Source organism: Mirounga leonina, unplaced genomic scaffold, assembly GCF_011800145.1.
Source record: "Mirounga leonina isolate KUSES-001 unplaced genomic scaffold, KU_Mleo_1.0 Mir_168, whole genome shotgun sequence".
Classification (NCBI taxonomy): domain Eukaryota; kingdom Metazoa; phylum Chordata; class Mammalia; order Carnivora; family Phocidae; genus Mirounga; species Mirounga leonina.
The window spans coordinates 31338194-31354654 of record NW_023270426.1 but is presented as its reverse complement, the minus strand read 5'-3'; the positions used below and the strand labels follow the sequence as shown (position 1 = coordinate 31354654).

The 16461-nt window shown below is 36.6% G+C and overlaps 1 protein-coding gene across 7 annotated transcripts in view; it reads left to right on the top strand.

The window, feature by feature from the left end:
• The window catches only part of DHX29 (DExH-box helicase 29), a 44318-nt gene that overhangs the window by 8182 nt on the left and 19675 nt on the right, over window positions 1-16461 (top strand). For 4 of the 7 annotated variants that reach the window (XM_035014423.1, XM_035014424.1, XM_035014421.1 and 1 more), the window contains exons 2-12: window positions 100-173; window positions 1565-1678; window positions 2594-2723; window positions 3417-3559; window positions 5425-5553; window positions 8899-9025; window positions 9747-9905; window positions 11751-11916; window positions 12177-12300; window positions 13754-14374; window positions 15842-15985. In XM_035014423.1, coding sequence (XP_034870314.1) covers window positions 100-173; window positions 1565-1678; window positions 2594-2723; window positions 3417-3559; window positions 5425-5553; window positions 8899-9025; window positions 9747-9905; window positions 11751-11916; window positions 12177-12300; window positions 13754-14374; window positions 15842-15985 — 1931 coding nt within the window. Of the gene's footprint in view, window positions 1-99; window positions 174-1564; window positions 1679-2593; window positions 2724-3416; window positions 3560-5424; window positions 5554-8898; window positions 9026-9746; window positions 9906-11750; window positions 11917-12176; window positions 12301-13753; window positions 14375-15841; window positions 15986-16461 lie in introns of those variants that run through there. The other 3 variants (XM_035014422.1, XM_035014425.1, XM_035014427.1) reach the window with 3 other exon arrangements.

The window sequence follows — 16461 nt, the reverse complement described above, 5'->3', positions numbered from 1 at the left end:
AATATTTAATGTTTAGCAATTTTTTAGAGGAAAATTAAAATAGTGTAATAGCTATTAATGACTAAATTGCCTTGACTACTTTTTGTCTGTTATATACAGGTCCAAAAATTTATAGTTTTAATTCTGCAAATGATTCTGGTGGTCCTGCTAATCTGGATAAATCTATTTTAAAAGTGAGTACTGAGATTGAGTCATTTCAAGAAATGTTCTCTTTGAAAAATGAAAAAAAAAGATATTCTTAAATGTAAGAAAATTATGGGGTATTTAAATTTTTTGTAATAGTTAATTGCTGATCCGTACTAAATAGAAGTAAATCATAACACATATATTGAAAGCCCATAAGAAATTAAGGAAGATCTGGATAAGATCCAAATTTCTCAGGATAGCATATGCATCCTTTCAGACCTGATTTGGTGTACATTTCCAGCCTCCTCCCCATTATTCTTTTCCACTTAAAATTTTAGTTTAAATCTCATTGTTCCCTCAAATCCCATATGATTTTATGACTCCAGGCTTTTGTCAGTGGGCTCTCTGCTTAAAAAGACCTACTTCCCCTTCTCCATTTGTCATCTCTGGATCCTCTAGGAAGTCCTTCATAACTCAGCAATTTTCCTTGTGATTCCATACTTTTTTCATATACCTTTTTAAATGATTGCTGTGCTGGTTTACAGTTTATCTTTTTATATAGGTTTCCTCTGCTAGACTGAACTCCTGAAGTATATTTTTAAACATAGCTCATTGTAGGCATTCAGTAAAGATGTGGTCAAGGGGTGGTGTCTTTGTAGGTAGGTGTTTATGTATTCTTAGGTCAAAAATATGGAAAGAACATATGAACAAAAATATTGAAGACAAAATGGCTAATAGAAAAACAGGAATCAAACCCTGAAAGCCAAAAGAATTTGCGTAGCTTAATTATTACTATTTGTATAGCTTTTACTTTTACCTTATAGGTCTTTTTAGTGTAGCATCCATTCTTTCAAGCTGTGTGCTTGGGGTGGTTTACATTAAACAGATTTCTGGAATCCATCTCCAAGGATTCTGATTCAGCTTGCTTAGGATCAAGCTTAGGAATCAGTCATAAAATAGCAATCCAAGAACAATGTCTTGAGACATGCAGGTTCAAGAAGGTTTTTCAAAGGATTTTTTCTTGCCATACATTGCTTTTTCCATGTCACATTTTTTTTCTTTTTTTTAAAGATTTTATTTATTTATTTGAGAGAGAGAGAGCAGGGGGGAAAGGGAGAATCAGGCTCCCTGCTGAGCAGGGATCCCGACGTGGGGCTCAATCCCAGAACCATGGGATCTTGACCTAAGCTGATGCTTAACACCATGACACTTAACCAACTGAGCCACCCAGGCACACCTGTCACATTTTTTCTAAAATATATGGTACAGATGTGGTCCAATGAATGGTAGTCTAAAATACAATAATTATTTTATCTGATTTTAACTGAAATCCTTGTATTTGTTGGCAGGGATATAGAAAACTGTGTGATTTTTTTTCTAATTATTAAATGTTATTTAATAATTTAGGTTCTAATAATGACCTTTTTGGCTTCAACAGGTGGTAATTAATCACAAACTAGAGCAAAGAATTATTGGAGTGATAAATGAGCATAAAAAGCAAAATAATGACAAGGGGGTGATTTCTGGAAGACTTACTGCCAAAAAATTACAGGTATTTTGCAAACTTTTTTTAACTTCCTTATTTTTAATGGAGCCTTTTTAAGACAGCTCCACATGTGAGATGGTGAGATAAAATGACTTCTTCAGCTTCCATTGAGATTTCATGTAGATCATTTCCGTCAGCAAGAATAGGGAAGGAATTGGGCCAGGTACAAGAGCACACATTAAAATGGTGGTATGAAAATTAAATTACATTCCCCAGATTATATTAGACTCTGTAGTGGGCACTTTGTTTATTTTTTCTCTGGCACAATACCAAAAGGTACTTGGCCCCATTTTCCAAATGAAGAAATTGGGGCTTGGAAAGATTACAGACGCTATAGCTGGAGGTTGTTAGTAAGTAGCAGAGTAAGCAGAGTCTGGATTGGAACCCAGTTCTGCCCAGCTCTAAAGATCATGCTTTAGAAAGTACATTAAGATGCTTTACTTTATGTATGGATGTGTTCATTGAAGCACTACTTACAATAAAAAAAGAAAATATCCTAAGTGGTCACCAATAGGAAACTGTAATTAGCTTATGATATGTCTAGCCAGTGGAATATTATATAACTATTAAAAGTGATGAAGAGTTTCTAATAACTTGGGAAGATGCTTACATTACATTATTAAGTGAAATTTGTTTTTACAAAATCATAGAAAAATGACTGGAAGGAAACATACTACATTGCAAACAGTATCTTTGAATAGTGAGAATATGAGCAGTGTCTTCAGGTCCTTTTTTAATTTATGCATAGTTTTCAATTCTCAGTTTGGTGAGCATATTTAACTTTTCTAACCGGAAGGGGAAAAAAAAGATATTTTTGAAATTAAAATTTATTATCAGCTTCTGGTTTAAAATGAGTGGAAGAACAAAATGAGTAATAAAATGAGAGAAAATAGAATGCCTTTTTTCATTTCCCTTTCATAGGATTTATACATGGCTTTACAAGCATTTTCATTTAAGACCAAGGACATTGAAGATGCCATGACTAACACACTCTTACAGGGAGGTGATCTCCATTCTGCCTTGGATTGGCTCTGTTTAAATCTTTCAGATGGTAAGTAGTATTGTCATAAAATTCAGTTTCTCAAACCTTCTCAAAATTATTTCAGCATTTGTGACATTTGTATCAAGTTCTAAATTTTTCCACTGTTATAATTGCTTATTTTGCAAATATTCTTACTCTTTTTCGCTCTTTACAGTATGTTTTCAGAGCTTGTAGTCCATGCAAAAAGGAATTATTTTTTGTACATTACTTTTAGTTGTCAGTAGTCATTTTACAGTGCACTTAATACAACAAATTCTCAAAGTTTGCCTGCCTGTAACCTGTCAGGCTGTGTTTCCTGGCTTTGGTTCAGAAATTTGGACCATATGGCTTTAGATAAATTTGTTTAACCAGAAGGTCAAGGTTACAATCTTTGGCAGGAACCTGGAGTGCAAATTGCTTGTATGACTGAATGAGGATCTTACCATACACCATGACAGGCAACCAAGGAGTTGGGAAGGGTTCAGATTTTTTTTGAAAATTTAGAAGTCTAACACATTGAGGGTGAAATAAATGGCCAGAGGTGGGCTAGCTATCTCATGAGTGTTTCCACTCCTGCTTTGACAATAAAGCCAGGTTCATCATAGGATTTCTATTCTTAGGAGATAACGGATCGAAGAAAATTCTGTGTTGTTTGTCTAGGCAGGGTTTATATGCATGTTTAATGAATGTGTATGCTTATGTTTTTTTATTCCCATTTTTAAGATGCACTTCCTGAAGGATTCAGTCAAGAATTTGAAGAACAGCAACCTAAAAGTAGGCCAAAATTCCAGTCTCCTCAAACACCAGCCACTGTTTCACCTCCATTGCAGCCTAAAACCAAAACACCAGAAGATACTAAGATTAAGGTAATTTAAGAAATTAAACATTTAAAGTTGTATAAAATCAGAATGAAAACACATGTAATAGTTCATAAGTAGAAATACCAGGTTGCAATAACTTTTTTTTTTTAAAGATTTTATTTATTTATTTGAGAGAGAGAGAATGAGAGAGAGCACATGAGAGGGGGGAGGGTCAGAGGGAGAAGCAGGCTCCCTGCCGAGCAGGGAGCCCGATGCGGGACTCGATCCAGGGACTCCAGGATCATGACCTGAGCCGAAGGCAGTCGCTTAACCAACTGAGCCACCCAGGCGCCCGCAATAACATTTTTGCTTATCAAAAATAACTAACTGCTTTGCCAGGCTTTTCTATCACTGTTTCAGTAATCTGTTGCTGCATAATAAACCACCCAAAAAAGTAGTGGCTTAAACCAACAATTAATTTCTTTAGATTCTACAGTCTATACTGGGCTCAGCTGGTTAGTCCTTCTGTCCCATGAGGTATCTTCTTAGGCTGGAATATCCAAAATGGTTTCTTTGGGGGCTAGCCAGGCATTCCTCTTTCCATGTGGCTAGCTTGGGTTTCCTCAGATGTGGTGGTCACAGAGTGGTCTGATTTGCATGGCATCTGGCTTCCAAGAGCAAGTATTTCAAGATGATAAGCCCCAGCTTGTATCACTTCTGCTAATGTTTCCTTGGTTGAAACAAGTCCTGTGGCCAACTCCAAAATACATGTGGAAGGGAATTACAGAAAGTCATGAATACTAGAAGGTGTACTTCATTAGGGCATTACACTTAAATACTCTGCATATCGTGGGGCGCCTGGGTGGCTCAGTCAGTTAAGCGTCAGCCTTTGGCTCAAGTCGTGATCTCAGGGTCCTAGGATCGAGCCCCGTTTCAGGCTCCCTGCTCACAGGGGAGCCTGCTTCTCCCTCTGTTCCTCCCCCTGCTTTTGTTCTCTCTCTCTCTGTCAAATAAATAAAATCTTAAAAAAAAAATACTCTGCATATTGTAAAACCTCTATAAACATGGATGAAACTGGAGAACATTATGCTAAATGAAGTAAGCCAGTCACAGAAAGATGAAGACTGCATGATTTCACTTATGTGAGGTATCCAAAATAAACTCATAGAGGAAGAGAATAGAATGGTGTTTACCAGAGGCTGAAGGGAGGAGAGGGGAAAGTGGGAAAATGTTGCTTAATTGTTAAAAGTTTCAGTTACACAAGATGAATAAGTTCTAGAGATCTTTGTAAGATAGTGCCTAGAGTTAATACAATATTGTGCACTTTAAAATATGTTCAGAGCATAGACGGCTTGTTAAATGTTCTTACTACAGCCACCACTCCCCACTCCCACCAACACACATGAACAAAAGAACACAAGGAAGTTTTTGGAGATGATGGATAAGTTTAGTACATTGATTGTAGTGATCGTGAGTGTATGCATATATCCAAACTCATCAAAATATTGAGTTTATATATACATTATGATAAACTAATCTAAAACTGATATATTAATATGCACATTAAATTTGTACACTTTTTAAGTGTATCAGCTATATCTCAGTAAAGGCTAAAAACAAAACAAAAACAATCTGGAAGCATTATCCCCAAAAAACCACTGTTTTTAAGGAAAAACACTAGTTTTTAACAGTTCTCCTTTTATTTTTTTTGCCTGTTTATAAAAACATATTTTTTGGATTTTGCAAGCTTGGACTTCTTAAAGTAATGTTGAATTCATTTGTCCTTCACAGAACAGTATGTAAGATGATTTTTGAGGCTACATGTCTGCTGTTTCTGAGTATAAAGAAAATAGTAAACACAGGGATATTTGATGGTAGTTTGACACCTTTTTCTAACTTTGGTTTTTCAGATATTTGTTTTTCCTTTCTAGCCAAAAAAGGAAGAGAAAAATTTGGAAGTAAATATGAAAGAATGGATCTTGCGGTATGCTGAACAGCAAAATGAAGAAGAAAAGAGTGAGAATTCTAAAAGTTTAGAAGAGGAGGAAAAATTTGACCCTGTGAGTTAGAAATGTGTATTAGGCTTCTAGCTGGCTATTCATAGGCAACATAATTTAACTTTTCTGTGACTTAGTTTTCACCTTTGTAAATTAAAGAAATACCTACCTCTAGGAGTTGATGTGAAGATTAAACAAAACTTACAAAAAACAAAATAGAAATGGCACAAAATAACTGCTCAGTAACTGTTACTTATATTCCTCCCATGGTTAAAGAGATAATCATCAGATATTTTAAATGATTATCATTTGTAGGGAGTATGCTAAATTCCTTGGATAATAAGAGAAAATCACATTTCTTTACAGAGGAAATCCGTGGTCTGATCAGAGAAAACCTAGATAAAAGATAAACTAAAAATGTAAGGTTAAATGGAAACAAGTTGTAGGAAGAAAATATTACAATATATATGTCTGACAGGACTTCTGTCTAGAATTTATAAAGAAGTTTTAAAAGGACAACAGACACTTCACAAAAATAGATACATGGATGGCCAATAAATATGTAAAAATAATTTCAGAATCACTGGTCATCAGAGAAATGAAAACAAACTGCAATGAGATATTATTTTATCTTCATCACAATGGCTATGATTAAAGAGATGAGTAATACCAAGTGTTGGGAAGGCATGGAGCAACAGGCACACTCAGACATTGATTGTGGGAGTGTAAAATGGTACATCCACTTTGGAAGACTGGCACATTCTTACGAAGTTAAACGTACACTTAACTGAATGACCTAACAGTTTCGTTCCTAGGTATTTATTTAAGAAAGAAAGAAAACATGCCCACAAAAAAGACCTGTATGCAAATGTTCATAGCAGCTTTATATTCATAATACCCAAACACTGCAAGCAACTCTCCAATGCAGGCAACTCTCTAAAACATACTTGAATGAAAGAAGCCAGACACAAATGAGTACATGTGTAATTACTGGATTAAAATCTAGAAGAGTCATCCATGCAAAATCAGTCTATAGTGACAAAAGGCAGATCAGTGGTTGCTTGAGTCCAAGGGTAGGGGAAGGGGATTGACTGTATGGCAGCATGAGGAAACTTTTGGAGATGATGGAATGTTTTATATCTTCATCATGATAGTGGTTACACGGATATATACATTTATCAAACTCAATTCACCTGTACACCTAAATGTGTACATTTTACTGTATATAAGTCAGACCTTAATAAAATTGGTTTAGAAAGAAAAAAGGGAAGTTGCAGAATAACATGTGTAGTATGATGAACCCATTTGTGTAAAAGAGAAAAATATATATGTATATTTGCATTCTTATGTATGCACAGAAATGATCTGGAAAGATTCACAAAAAGCTATTATTAGTGATTAGGACTGGGGTGCTAGAATGGGAGGGAGACTTCTTTTTTTAGACTCTTCTATATCCTGTAAGTTGGTTTTTTTTAACCATGGGCCCGTTTTAAACTAATATAAACAAAAAGAATTTGGGACAGTACAAGTCTCTGTTGAGGTTCAAAGAAGAGGTGTCTTCTGATGGGAGCATTTGCTTAAGCCTGCAAAGAAGAGTGGTGGAACTTGAAGGGTGCATAGAGTGCATGTGGGCAGGAGAGGAAGATGGTCCAGAGGGGTGAAACAGTGTGACCAGGGTACAGAAGTGGAATTGCGTAAGGGGCCTTAGGGTATTAGACAGTAAATGAGTATATACAGAGCATAAAATGTAGATGAGTACTGACAGGTAGGAGTAAACAGGTGAGTTTAGCTGACACCAGAAGATTTTGATGCCTAGAAAATGAATTTGACTTTTCCTCATGTGAAGAGCCACTGGAAGCATGGGGGCAGGTAAATTACAGGAAGAATTTGCTATTTTAGGTCAGATTTATTAGTGTTTGGTTAAGGTGGTTTGGAACATTTAGGTAGTGTTCCAGGTGATTTGGAAAGGATAAGGAAGCCATTTTGGTAGCTATTGCACTTCCTCAGTTGTGAAATAATAAGGCTCCAAACTGGAATTGGAAAGGAATAGAAACATTTAAAGCAAGAATCCAGAGAAAGTGTTGATTTGCCAAATATTAAGGTTAATGAGTCAAAGACAGCAAGAGATTTGCAGGTGGAGGGATGGTATCCGTGCCAGAGATAGGAGGGATGAAAGAATGAGTGTGATTTGGGTGAATGGAGAAGATAGCTAAGCCTTCTACCTGTTAACAGTGTATCGTGTGTGTGCTACACAGAGTAGCCTCAGAATTCAGCTCCATGTGCTGCCTTGGTTTATCTCTTTTCCGTTCTTTTTTTTTTTTTTTTTTTAAGATTTTATTTATTTATTTGAGAGAGAGAGAGAATGAGAGACAGAGAGCATGAGAGGAGGAGGGTCAGAGGGAGAAGCAGACTCCCTGCCAAGCAGGGAGCCTGATGCGGGACTCGATCCCGGGACTCCAGGATCATGATCTGAGCCGAAGGCAGTCGCTTAACCAACTGAGCCACCCAGGCGCCCAAAGATTTTATTTATTTATTTGAGAGAGAGAGAGAAACAGCATGAGAGGGGATAGGGTCAGAGGGAGAAGCAGGCTCCCTGCTGAGCCGGGAGCCCGATGTGGGACTCGATCCCAGGACTCTGGGATCATGACCTGAGCCGAAGGCAGTCGCTTAACCGACTGAGCCACCCAGGCGCCCTCTTTTCCGTTCATCTTAATGGTTGTTTCATAGCAGCATTTTACATGCCCTTATCTTCACCCTGTACGTTATGCGTTTTACCTGTCCCTTATTAACCTAAGGTAAAAAACAGAAATTTGAGTTTAACTTTAAACTGTATCTAATGGCTGCTCAGCAGAGCTAAGTCCTTAAGTTTTATTACACCCCTTTTCCCCAGAGGCTTTTTTTTTTTTTAATGTCCCTTACTATCTTCTACAAGATTGATTATGGGAAGATAACTTTCAGATGAGTATTATTATATTATTACCTATACAATCCTTTAAAAACATGTGTTTATAAAATGTATAAAGATAAGACGTTTTCTTATTTTAGAAATAAACTCAACGTTTACTTTTTCTTCTGTAGTTTTAAGATTTTATTTAACATGTCAAGGAAGTTTTCCATGTGAATCACCCTCATTCTGTTGCTATCTCATTTTCTTTTTTAATGGCTGACTAGTTTTTTCCTGGAGAAAAAGTTGTTTTGCAGTTTTTCCTCTTCATTCAGTACTGCAGTATTATGTATATGTACCTGCAAATCTGCATCTGTGTATTAGTTCTCTGAAAAATTCCTAAAAGTAGATTTGCTGGATCAAAGAATAAGATCAAAAGGTCATAGGTTTTGATATAATAAATTGACAATAGATTAATTCATTTTGTTCTTTTTTAAATTTCTGTATCATCTTATTTGGAACAGAATGAAAGGTACTTGCACCTTGCAGCAAAACTTCTGGATGCAAAGGAGCAAGCAGCTACCTTTAAACTAGAAAAAAACAAGCAAGGCCAAAAAGAGGCTCAAGAAAAAATAAGGAAATTTCAAAGAGGTAAACACTTCCAAATTCTTAGATGTATAAATGTCTTTTCTTTTTTGGCTTTCCCAGCATGGAGATTGCCTCTTTTTAATTTGTGTACAAAATCCCAGTTTATACGTGGGCTTGGCAGACTTTCTGCAACAAGCCAAATAATAAATATGGTAGCTTGTGCGGCCATATAGAGTCTCACAACTACTGAACTCTGCTGTCACAGAATAGAAGCAGCTATGAACAATATGTACGTGAATGGCTATGGTCTCATAAAACTTTATAGATACCAAAATGGGAATTTCATAAAATTTTCACATTTCACCACCAGATATTTCTTTTTTTTTTTTCAACCAGTTAAAAATATAAAAATCATTCTTAGCTTATAGGATGTACAGAAACAGGCAGCCGGCTAGATTTGACCGGCAGGCCATAGTTTGTCATCCTCTGATGTATACCTTAAAACCTCATTCAAGGAGAAAGTGAGGCGGATATAATTCCATGAGTATTCATTTCTAGTGAAGATGTTTTTCCGAACCTTCTGCATCTGTTAAATAATTTATTTAAAACATTTTAGTATATGTGAAATAAATTGCCTCTGACTTCTAGCACAAATTCTAAATAGGAAGTGTTGAATACTTGGCTACAAGGAAAAAGACGGAATGCTCTTTTTTTAAAAACATCTTTGCAAAATAAAAAGACATAAAAAACAAATACAACAGAGCATGATTTTTTTTCTTTGTAGAAATGGAAACTTTAGAAGACCATCCAGTATTCAATCCAGCTATAAAGATTTCGCATCAACAGAATGAAAGGAAAAAGCCTCCTGTAGCCACAGAAGAGGAAAGGGCTTTGAACTTTAACTTATTTGAAAAATCGGTAGCTTCTACTGAAGAAGAGAAAGGTAAAATGAAGGGAAAGTGTTTCAAGGTGTAAGTAGTAAAATGTCAATGAAAATACAGTTGAGAAACTATGTTACTTTGCATTCCAGCAGACTACATAAGCTGGCAGTAAAGCTATGTTTCCACGTGCTGTCTTAGAAAAGTAATAATTATGATAACTTTTTAACATTTTATAATTACAGTTATCTTACTTCAGCGTCATCTCTTTCCAGCCAGAATTATCTTTCCATAACACACATTTAAATGTGAGTTCCTTGTTAAAAACCCTTAATCGGTAATAAGTCCAAACCCTTTATCATGGTATTGAGGATCCTTTGCATTCTGCCACAATCTGCCTTTCCACTTTGTTCTCCCAGCTGTGTACCACAGCCACATGTTATTTCATGGCTCCATGATTTTGCTCATCCTTTTAGCCCCTACTGGCCAACCTTTCCCTCCTTTCAAAGCTCAGTTCAAAACAGCACCTCTTTAAGCCTGCCGTTGAGTCCTGCCATGCCACCGTATGTGTGTAATTGTGTACTTACTTGTGCTAAGTAAATTATTGATATAGCTTGTGTAATATTTATCTGTAATACAGTCAAAGCCTATACTAAATTGTCAGTTTTTAAAATTATACATTGTTTCATAAGTATTTATTGGATTTCCTTACTGTTCAGAATGTCACATGCTATGTGTACAGTTATTAACAAAATCACCTACTGCTTGCCCTCTTCAAGGGTATGGTCTAGTAGGAGAGGTAAGGTTTAAATATACATAAATATTTAATTACCAGTTGTGATGTGTGCTATCAGAGCAAGAAAACTGGTTTCTAATAATAGAGATAAGGGGACTGATGACTTGCTCTGAGATCTAACAGATGATTAGGTGTCAGCCCAGTGACGTGGTGGGAAGAGCCTTCTAAGGAGGGAGATTGGAAGTCTAACTTGGAAAAGATCTAGAGCAGACTATTCAACAGAACACTCTATGACAGAAATGTTCTGTATCTGAGCTATCCAATGTGGTAGCTACTAGCCAAATATGAGTATTGTGCGCTTGAAATGGGATTAGTACAACTGAGAAACTGAAAGTTTAATTGTAATTAATTTAGGTTTGTCCGCATGTGGCTAGTGGCTACTGTATTGGGCCAGGCAGGCCTGGAGCATTTGGGGAGGTGACCCACTGCCTGTGTGGCTGCAGTGTAGTGAGCATGATGGTAGAGTGATAACAGATAGGCAGAGATGGACCATGGAGAATTTGGACTCTATTTTATATGGAATATGAAGCCAAAGAAGGTGATGGTGGTGGTGGCGTCTATTAAGCAGAGAAGTGACATCTGATTTATATTTTTTTCAAAAGATTACCCTTTCCTGTGTGGTAGCCTCCCAAACACTGTAGTTCAGAGTACCATAAATAATTCATCACATGGATATCATAGATATTTTACAACAAGTTACTCAGGATACTTTAAGATTCAGATTTTCAATGGTTCTATCCATTCAGAGGATTTGCTTACATCACTTGTAGAAGAGCAAGCTTTTCTCTGTCATTTTTCACCTATTCTCTTCTAAAAGTCTTGTCCCAAAATTGAGAGGACTTTGATCACTCAAAAGAGATGATACATTACTGCATGACAATTTTTTTTTATTCTTATGTTAATCCCCATACATTACATCATTAGTTTTAGATGAAGTGTTCCATGATTCATTGTTTGTGCATAACACCCAGTGCTCCATGCAGAATGTGCCCTCCTCAATACCTACCACCAGGCTAACCCATCCTCCCACCCCCTTCCCCTCTAGAACCCTGTTAGTTTTTCAGAGTCCATCGCTGCATGACAATTTTTAAAGCACCAATCTTTGTCATTTTAGAGAAAAAGAAGGAACCTCATGATGTAAGAAATTTTGACTATACAGCTCGAAGCTGGACTGGAAAATCTCCCAAACAATTTCTGATCGATTGGGTCAGGAAGAATCTTCCCAAGAGTCCAAATCCTTCTTTTGAAAAAGTTCCAGTAGGTAGATACTGGAAATGTAGGTATGTTTTTCTGGTTAATTGAATGAACTTTTAGGAAAATCTAAGATGAAAAATCTCTTTGTTTCTTATGTGTTAAGTGGACATTTAGGAAGCTCTCTCATTCCACATCTCTGGGTGATAATGCTCATCAGTTATCTAGGTACAGTGTCTTCCATGGAAATATTTAAGTAATTAACGTAAACTTAGGTTGGGGGTTAATGGAATTCTGACTCGTTTTACTTCATTAATTTTATTTTTAAAAATCTTTGGCTTCTTTGTAGGGTAAAGGTAATCAAATCTGAAGACGATGTACTGGTAGCGTGCCCTACAATCTTAACAGAAGATGGCATGCAAGCTCAGCACCTGGGAGCAACTCTAGCTCTTTATCGTTTAGTGAAAGGGCAGGTGAGACTTTTTAGAGTGAGCTGTTTCAAAAATCATTTGTGGACTGTACGTAGCCGACCTAAAACTGTATGGGCATACGGAATGTCATATTTAATTATGGCCCTTTGTGCCAGTTTTTACTTACTGCTTCTTCAAATTAATCCTCATTTCTGCTTATTTATAATTTTGCCTGCCTCTAGCCCCTAAACCTAGCTCAGTCTTTCTGTCCTTAGACCAGAGGCTCTGAACCATTTCAGTGGTTCAGTTTTTCAGGCTATGCTATTTTACAGACTAAAAATAGTTGTACGAGGCTGGTTGAAGTAAGAATTTTTAAACAGTTTAATGTTTAAATATTATCTCTCTTTAATGTTGTATTTTCCCTCAGCTTTGAGAAGTTATAGACCTTGATTCCACTTTTCAGTTTTAGGCTATATTAGTTATAAGCTCTCAGGTTAAGGAAAGATTAAAGTACTACTGAAGGAAGCTCTTTTTTTCTTGGATTGTTGGATTGTCAATATTTGTTTTATACAATATGTATATTTTTCTTCATGGAAATTATAGACCCTGATGACATGCAACTCCAAACAATAGTTCTTATCCAGTTTCTGGCAGTAAAAGTTCTTAATGCCTTTATTTCCCTTATTTTGCAAAAAAGGTATCATAAGCTAAGCTTAATTGATAGAAATGACTATCATTGTTACAGAGAAAACTGTTACAGAAATAATTTTATAGCACAGAATTAGGATAACTTAGATTGACTCCACTGTAGTTCTTTTTTTTTTTTTTTTTAAGATGTATTTATTTGAGAGAGCGAGGGATAGTGAGAGAGAGCACAAGCAGTGGGTGCTTCTCCCTCTGGAGAAGCAGACTCCCTGCCAAGCAGGGAATTGATGCGGGGCTCCATCCCAGGACCCTGGGATCATGGCCTGAGCCCAAGGCAGACGCTTAACCGACTGAGCCACGCAGGTTCCCCTCCATTGTAGTTCATTTTAAATACTTTGACCTATAATCTTAATTTAACTACCAGCATCTCACAGGGAGCTTTGTTTCAGAAATGCTTTATGGATCATCTACATATTTACATAGCACCACTGCAGGAATAAATAATAAAAATGTATTCATTAGTTTCCTATGTTCCAGGAATGAGCCCTTTTCATATAGTAACTTAAAGTCTACTTCAGAATATGTCTATAAAGGAGATAGTAGCCCCATTTTATAAATGTAGAAACTGAGACCCAGAGAGATTATCTGCCCAAGGTCACACAATTAGGAAGTCTAGAAGCCTGAATATGATATGCTGTTTATAAATTTGCATCATGAGCGTGTATCTTATATTAAAGTAACAACTTACTAATTTAAGAGAAATTACCTTTCAAAAGGCAAGTAGGTATCCTGAACTCTAGCCTATTGAAATTTGGTATCCAGTAGTTAGTGAAAATAACATATGCTCTTTTTTTTTTTCCCCCATCTGTAGTCAGTGCATCAGTTACTTCCTCCCACTTACCGAGATGTCTGGCTGGAGTGGAGTGATGCAGAAAAGAAAAAGGAGGCATTAAATAAAATGGAAACCAATAAACCCCGTGATGTGTTTGTTGCCAAACTTCTGAACAGATTGAAGCAGCAGCAGCAGCAGCAGCAGCAGCAGCAGCAGCAGCGTTCTGGAAACAAGCGTGGAAACTCTGAAGACCCTGAGGAATCCTGGGAAAATTTAGTTTCTGATGAAGATTTTTCTGCACTGTCCTTGGACGCAGAAAAGGCAGAAGATTTGGAACCCGCTCGAACCCTGTTTAGAAGGTTACAAAGCACACCGAAGTACCAGAGACTCCTAAAGGAAAGGCAGCAGTTACCTGTGTTCAAACATAGGAATTCGATCGTTGAAACGCTTAAAAGGCACCGGGTAGTGGTTGTGGCAGGTGAAACAGGGAGTGGCAAGAGTACTCAAGTACCACATTTTCTGTTGGAAGATTTGCTTCTAAATGAGTGGGGAACGAGTAAGTGTAACATTGTCTGCACTCAGCCCCGAAGAATCTCAGCAGTGAGTTTAGCCACAAGAGTATGTGACGAGTTGGGCTGTGAAAATGGACCTGGAGGAAGGGTAAGATGATGTCCAACTCCGCCTCAGTGAGTGGTGACATTACTCACCTTTGCTCTTGGCATCCGAATGGAACCTGCACCATGTATGACTTGCGACTTACTGTGTATTCAGTAACACATCTCAGGCACTTTTCATGTTTTCTTTGACAGATGTCATACTGTGCCACTCTCCCTCATCTGAAAGGGGTTGTTAGTAGTAATTCTGTCATTAAAATTCTCATATCAAGGAAAAAATATATTCAGTTTAGTAATTGAATGGTCAAATATGTTACATACTAAAGAGAACAAAGAATATAAACAAGTACAGATTTGACTGTAATATCCTAAATCTCAAGTTTTGCAAATCTTCTCTATGGAATGTATTCCTGAATAATTCTCATTAATTCTTTTTAATAAGCAGAAGAAAAAAAATATATAGAAGAAAAAGCTAGACTGTTGTCAAGCCCTTTATTTTTAAAAAATGGAAAAAATACTAAAATACCTCTTGTCGTGCATTTTGCCATGCAAGCATACCCAAAACTGGCCACACCTTAGCCAGAATGACTACAGAATACAGAAATTAATAAAATTGCTTAGAACCAAATATGATAAATTCCAAGTTAAATAACTCAGCTTATTTATACTTTGCATCGTCCTTTCTGGAGACGGTACTTAACATTTTTGCCTCTGTCTTTACGTACCCCTTTACTAAAAATGTTTTATGTAACAAATTACCTGGGTTTCTCTCATGGAATGTAAGAAGAAAAAAGACAGTTTCTGTCTGATAAGGAACTCGCGTTAAGAGGATGACAGATATGTACACACATGGCAAATAAAAGAGTGAATGAAAAAAATCAATGTGGTGGAAATAGAAGGAACTTCAAGATTCCCCTCAGGCACCACCTGTACAATGCCAGCTGCTTTTTAATGGTGGCAGCTTTTATGAAATCTTGATAGAAAATTTTGGGAACTGCTCTAAATTTTTGTTCCTGGGTACCTCATCATTTTGTTCCAAGATAATTGAATTAGAAAGAATATTGGTGCCTGGGTGGCTCAGTCGGTTAAGTGTCCAACTCTTGGTTTGAGCTCAGGTCATGATCTCAGGGTTGTGAGATTGAGCCCCACTTCGGGCTCTGTGCTCAGTGCGGAGTCTGCTTGACTCTCTCTCTCCCTTTCCCTCTGCCCCTCCCCCCCCAAAAAAGAAGAGAATGATACTGATGGTACCTAAAGCTGGTGAATAGCTTTTGTGTCAACACTTGGGAAAGAACAAAAGTTCTTCTTGTTTAAAGTTAGCAAAACAAATTTTACAATTTTAGATAATTGAAGACCATGGAAAAATAATTTTAATTAATAAATTTCACTAAGTAGATATAGATTTACTTAAGCTGCTCCACCTAGTAGCAGGATCAGCACCTGCACTACATTTCTTAGCGCTTGTTTCCCAGATCACTTGTGAGAATCTAATCTCAACCTTGTGTTCTCCCTTCAGAATTCTTTGTGTGGATATCAGATCCGGATGGAATCTCGAGCTAGTGAATCTACAAGGTTACTCTATTGTACAACAGGGGTTTTGCTAAGGAAACTTCAAGAAGATGGTCTCCTAACTAATGTGTCTCATGTTATTGTAGACGAGGTGAGTATATTCTGTAGTCAAGTTCAGATAAATTCGAAACATCTTCATATTAAAAAGATGCTATTTCTAATACTAGCATTTTATTTGCTTATTTAAATACCAGACACTTTACGTGTAATAATTATGTAATTTCTTCTAACAAATGTGTGTCATGTTAATTGATTTAATACCATATGACATTTGCTATATGGTAGATGCTATTCTGATTTTATGTATATAAATTTGTTAATCCTTCTCACACTCCAGTGAAGTAGATATTCTTACCTCTGTTCGACAGTTGTCAAACTGAAGCACAGAGAGGTTAAAATACCTTGTGTAAGTTCACACAGCCAGTAAGTTCTGAAACTGGGGGTTCATACCGAGGTCATTTGGCTACAGTCTGTGTTCTAACCAGTATACTGACTCTCAACTACGTTTAGTTGTTAAAGGATTTTCTTTGATTCTTATTTTAAAAAAAAGAACTCTTCATCATTTTC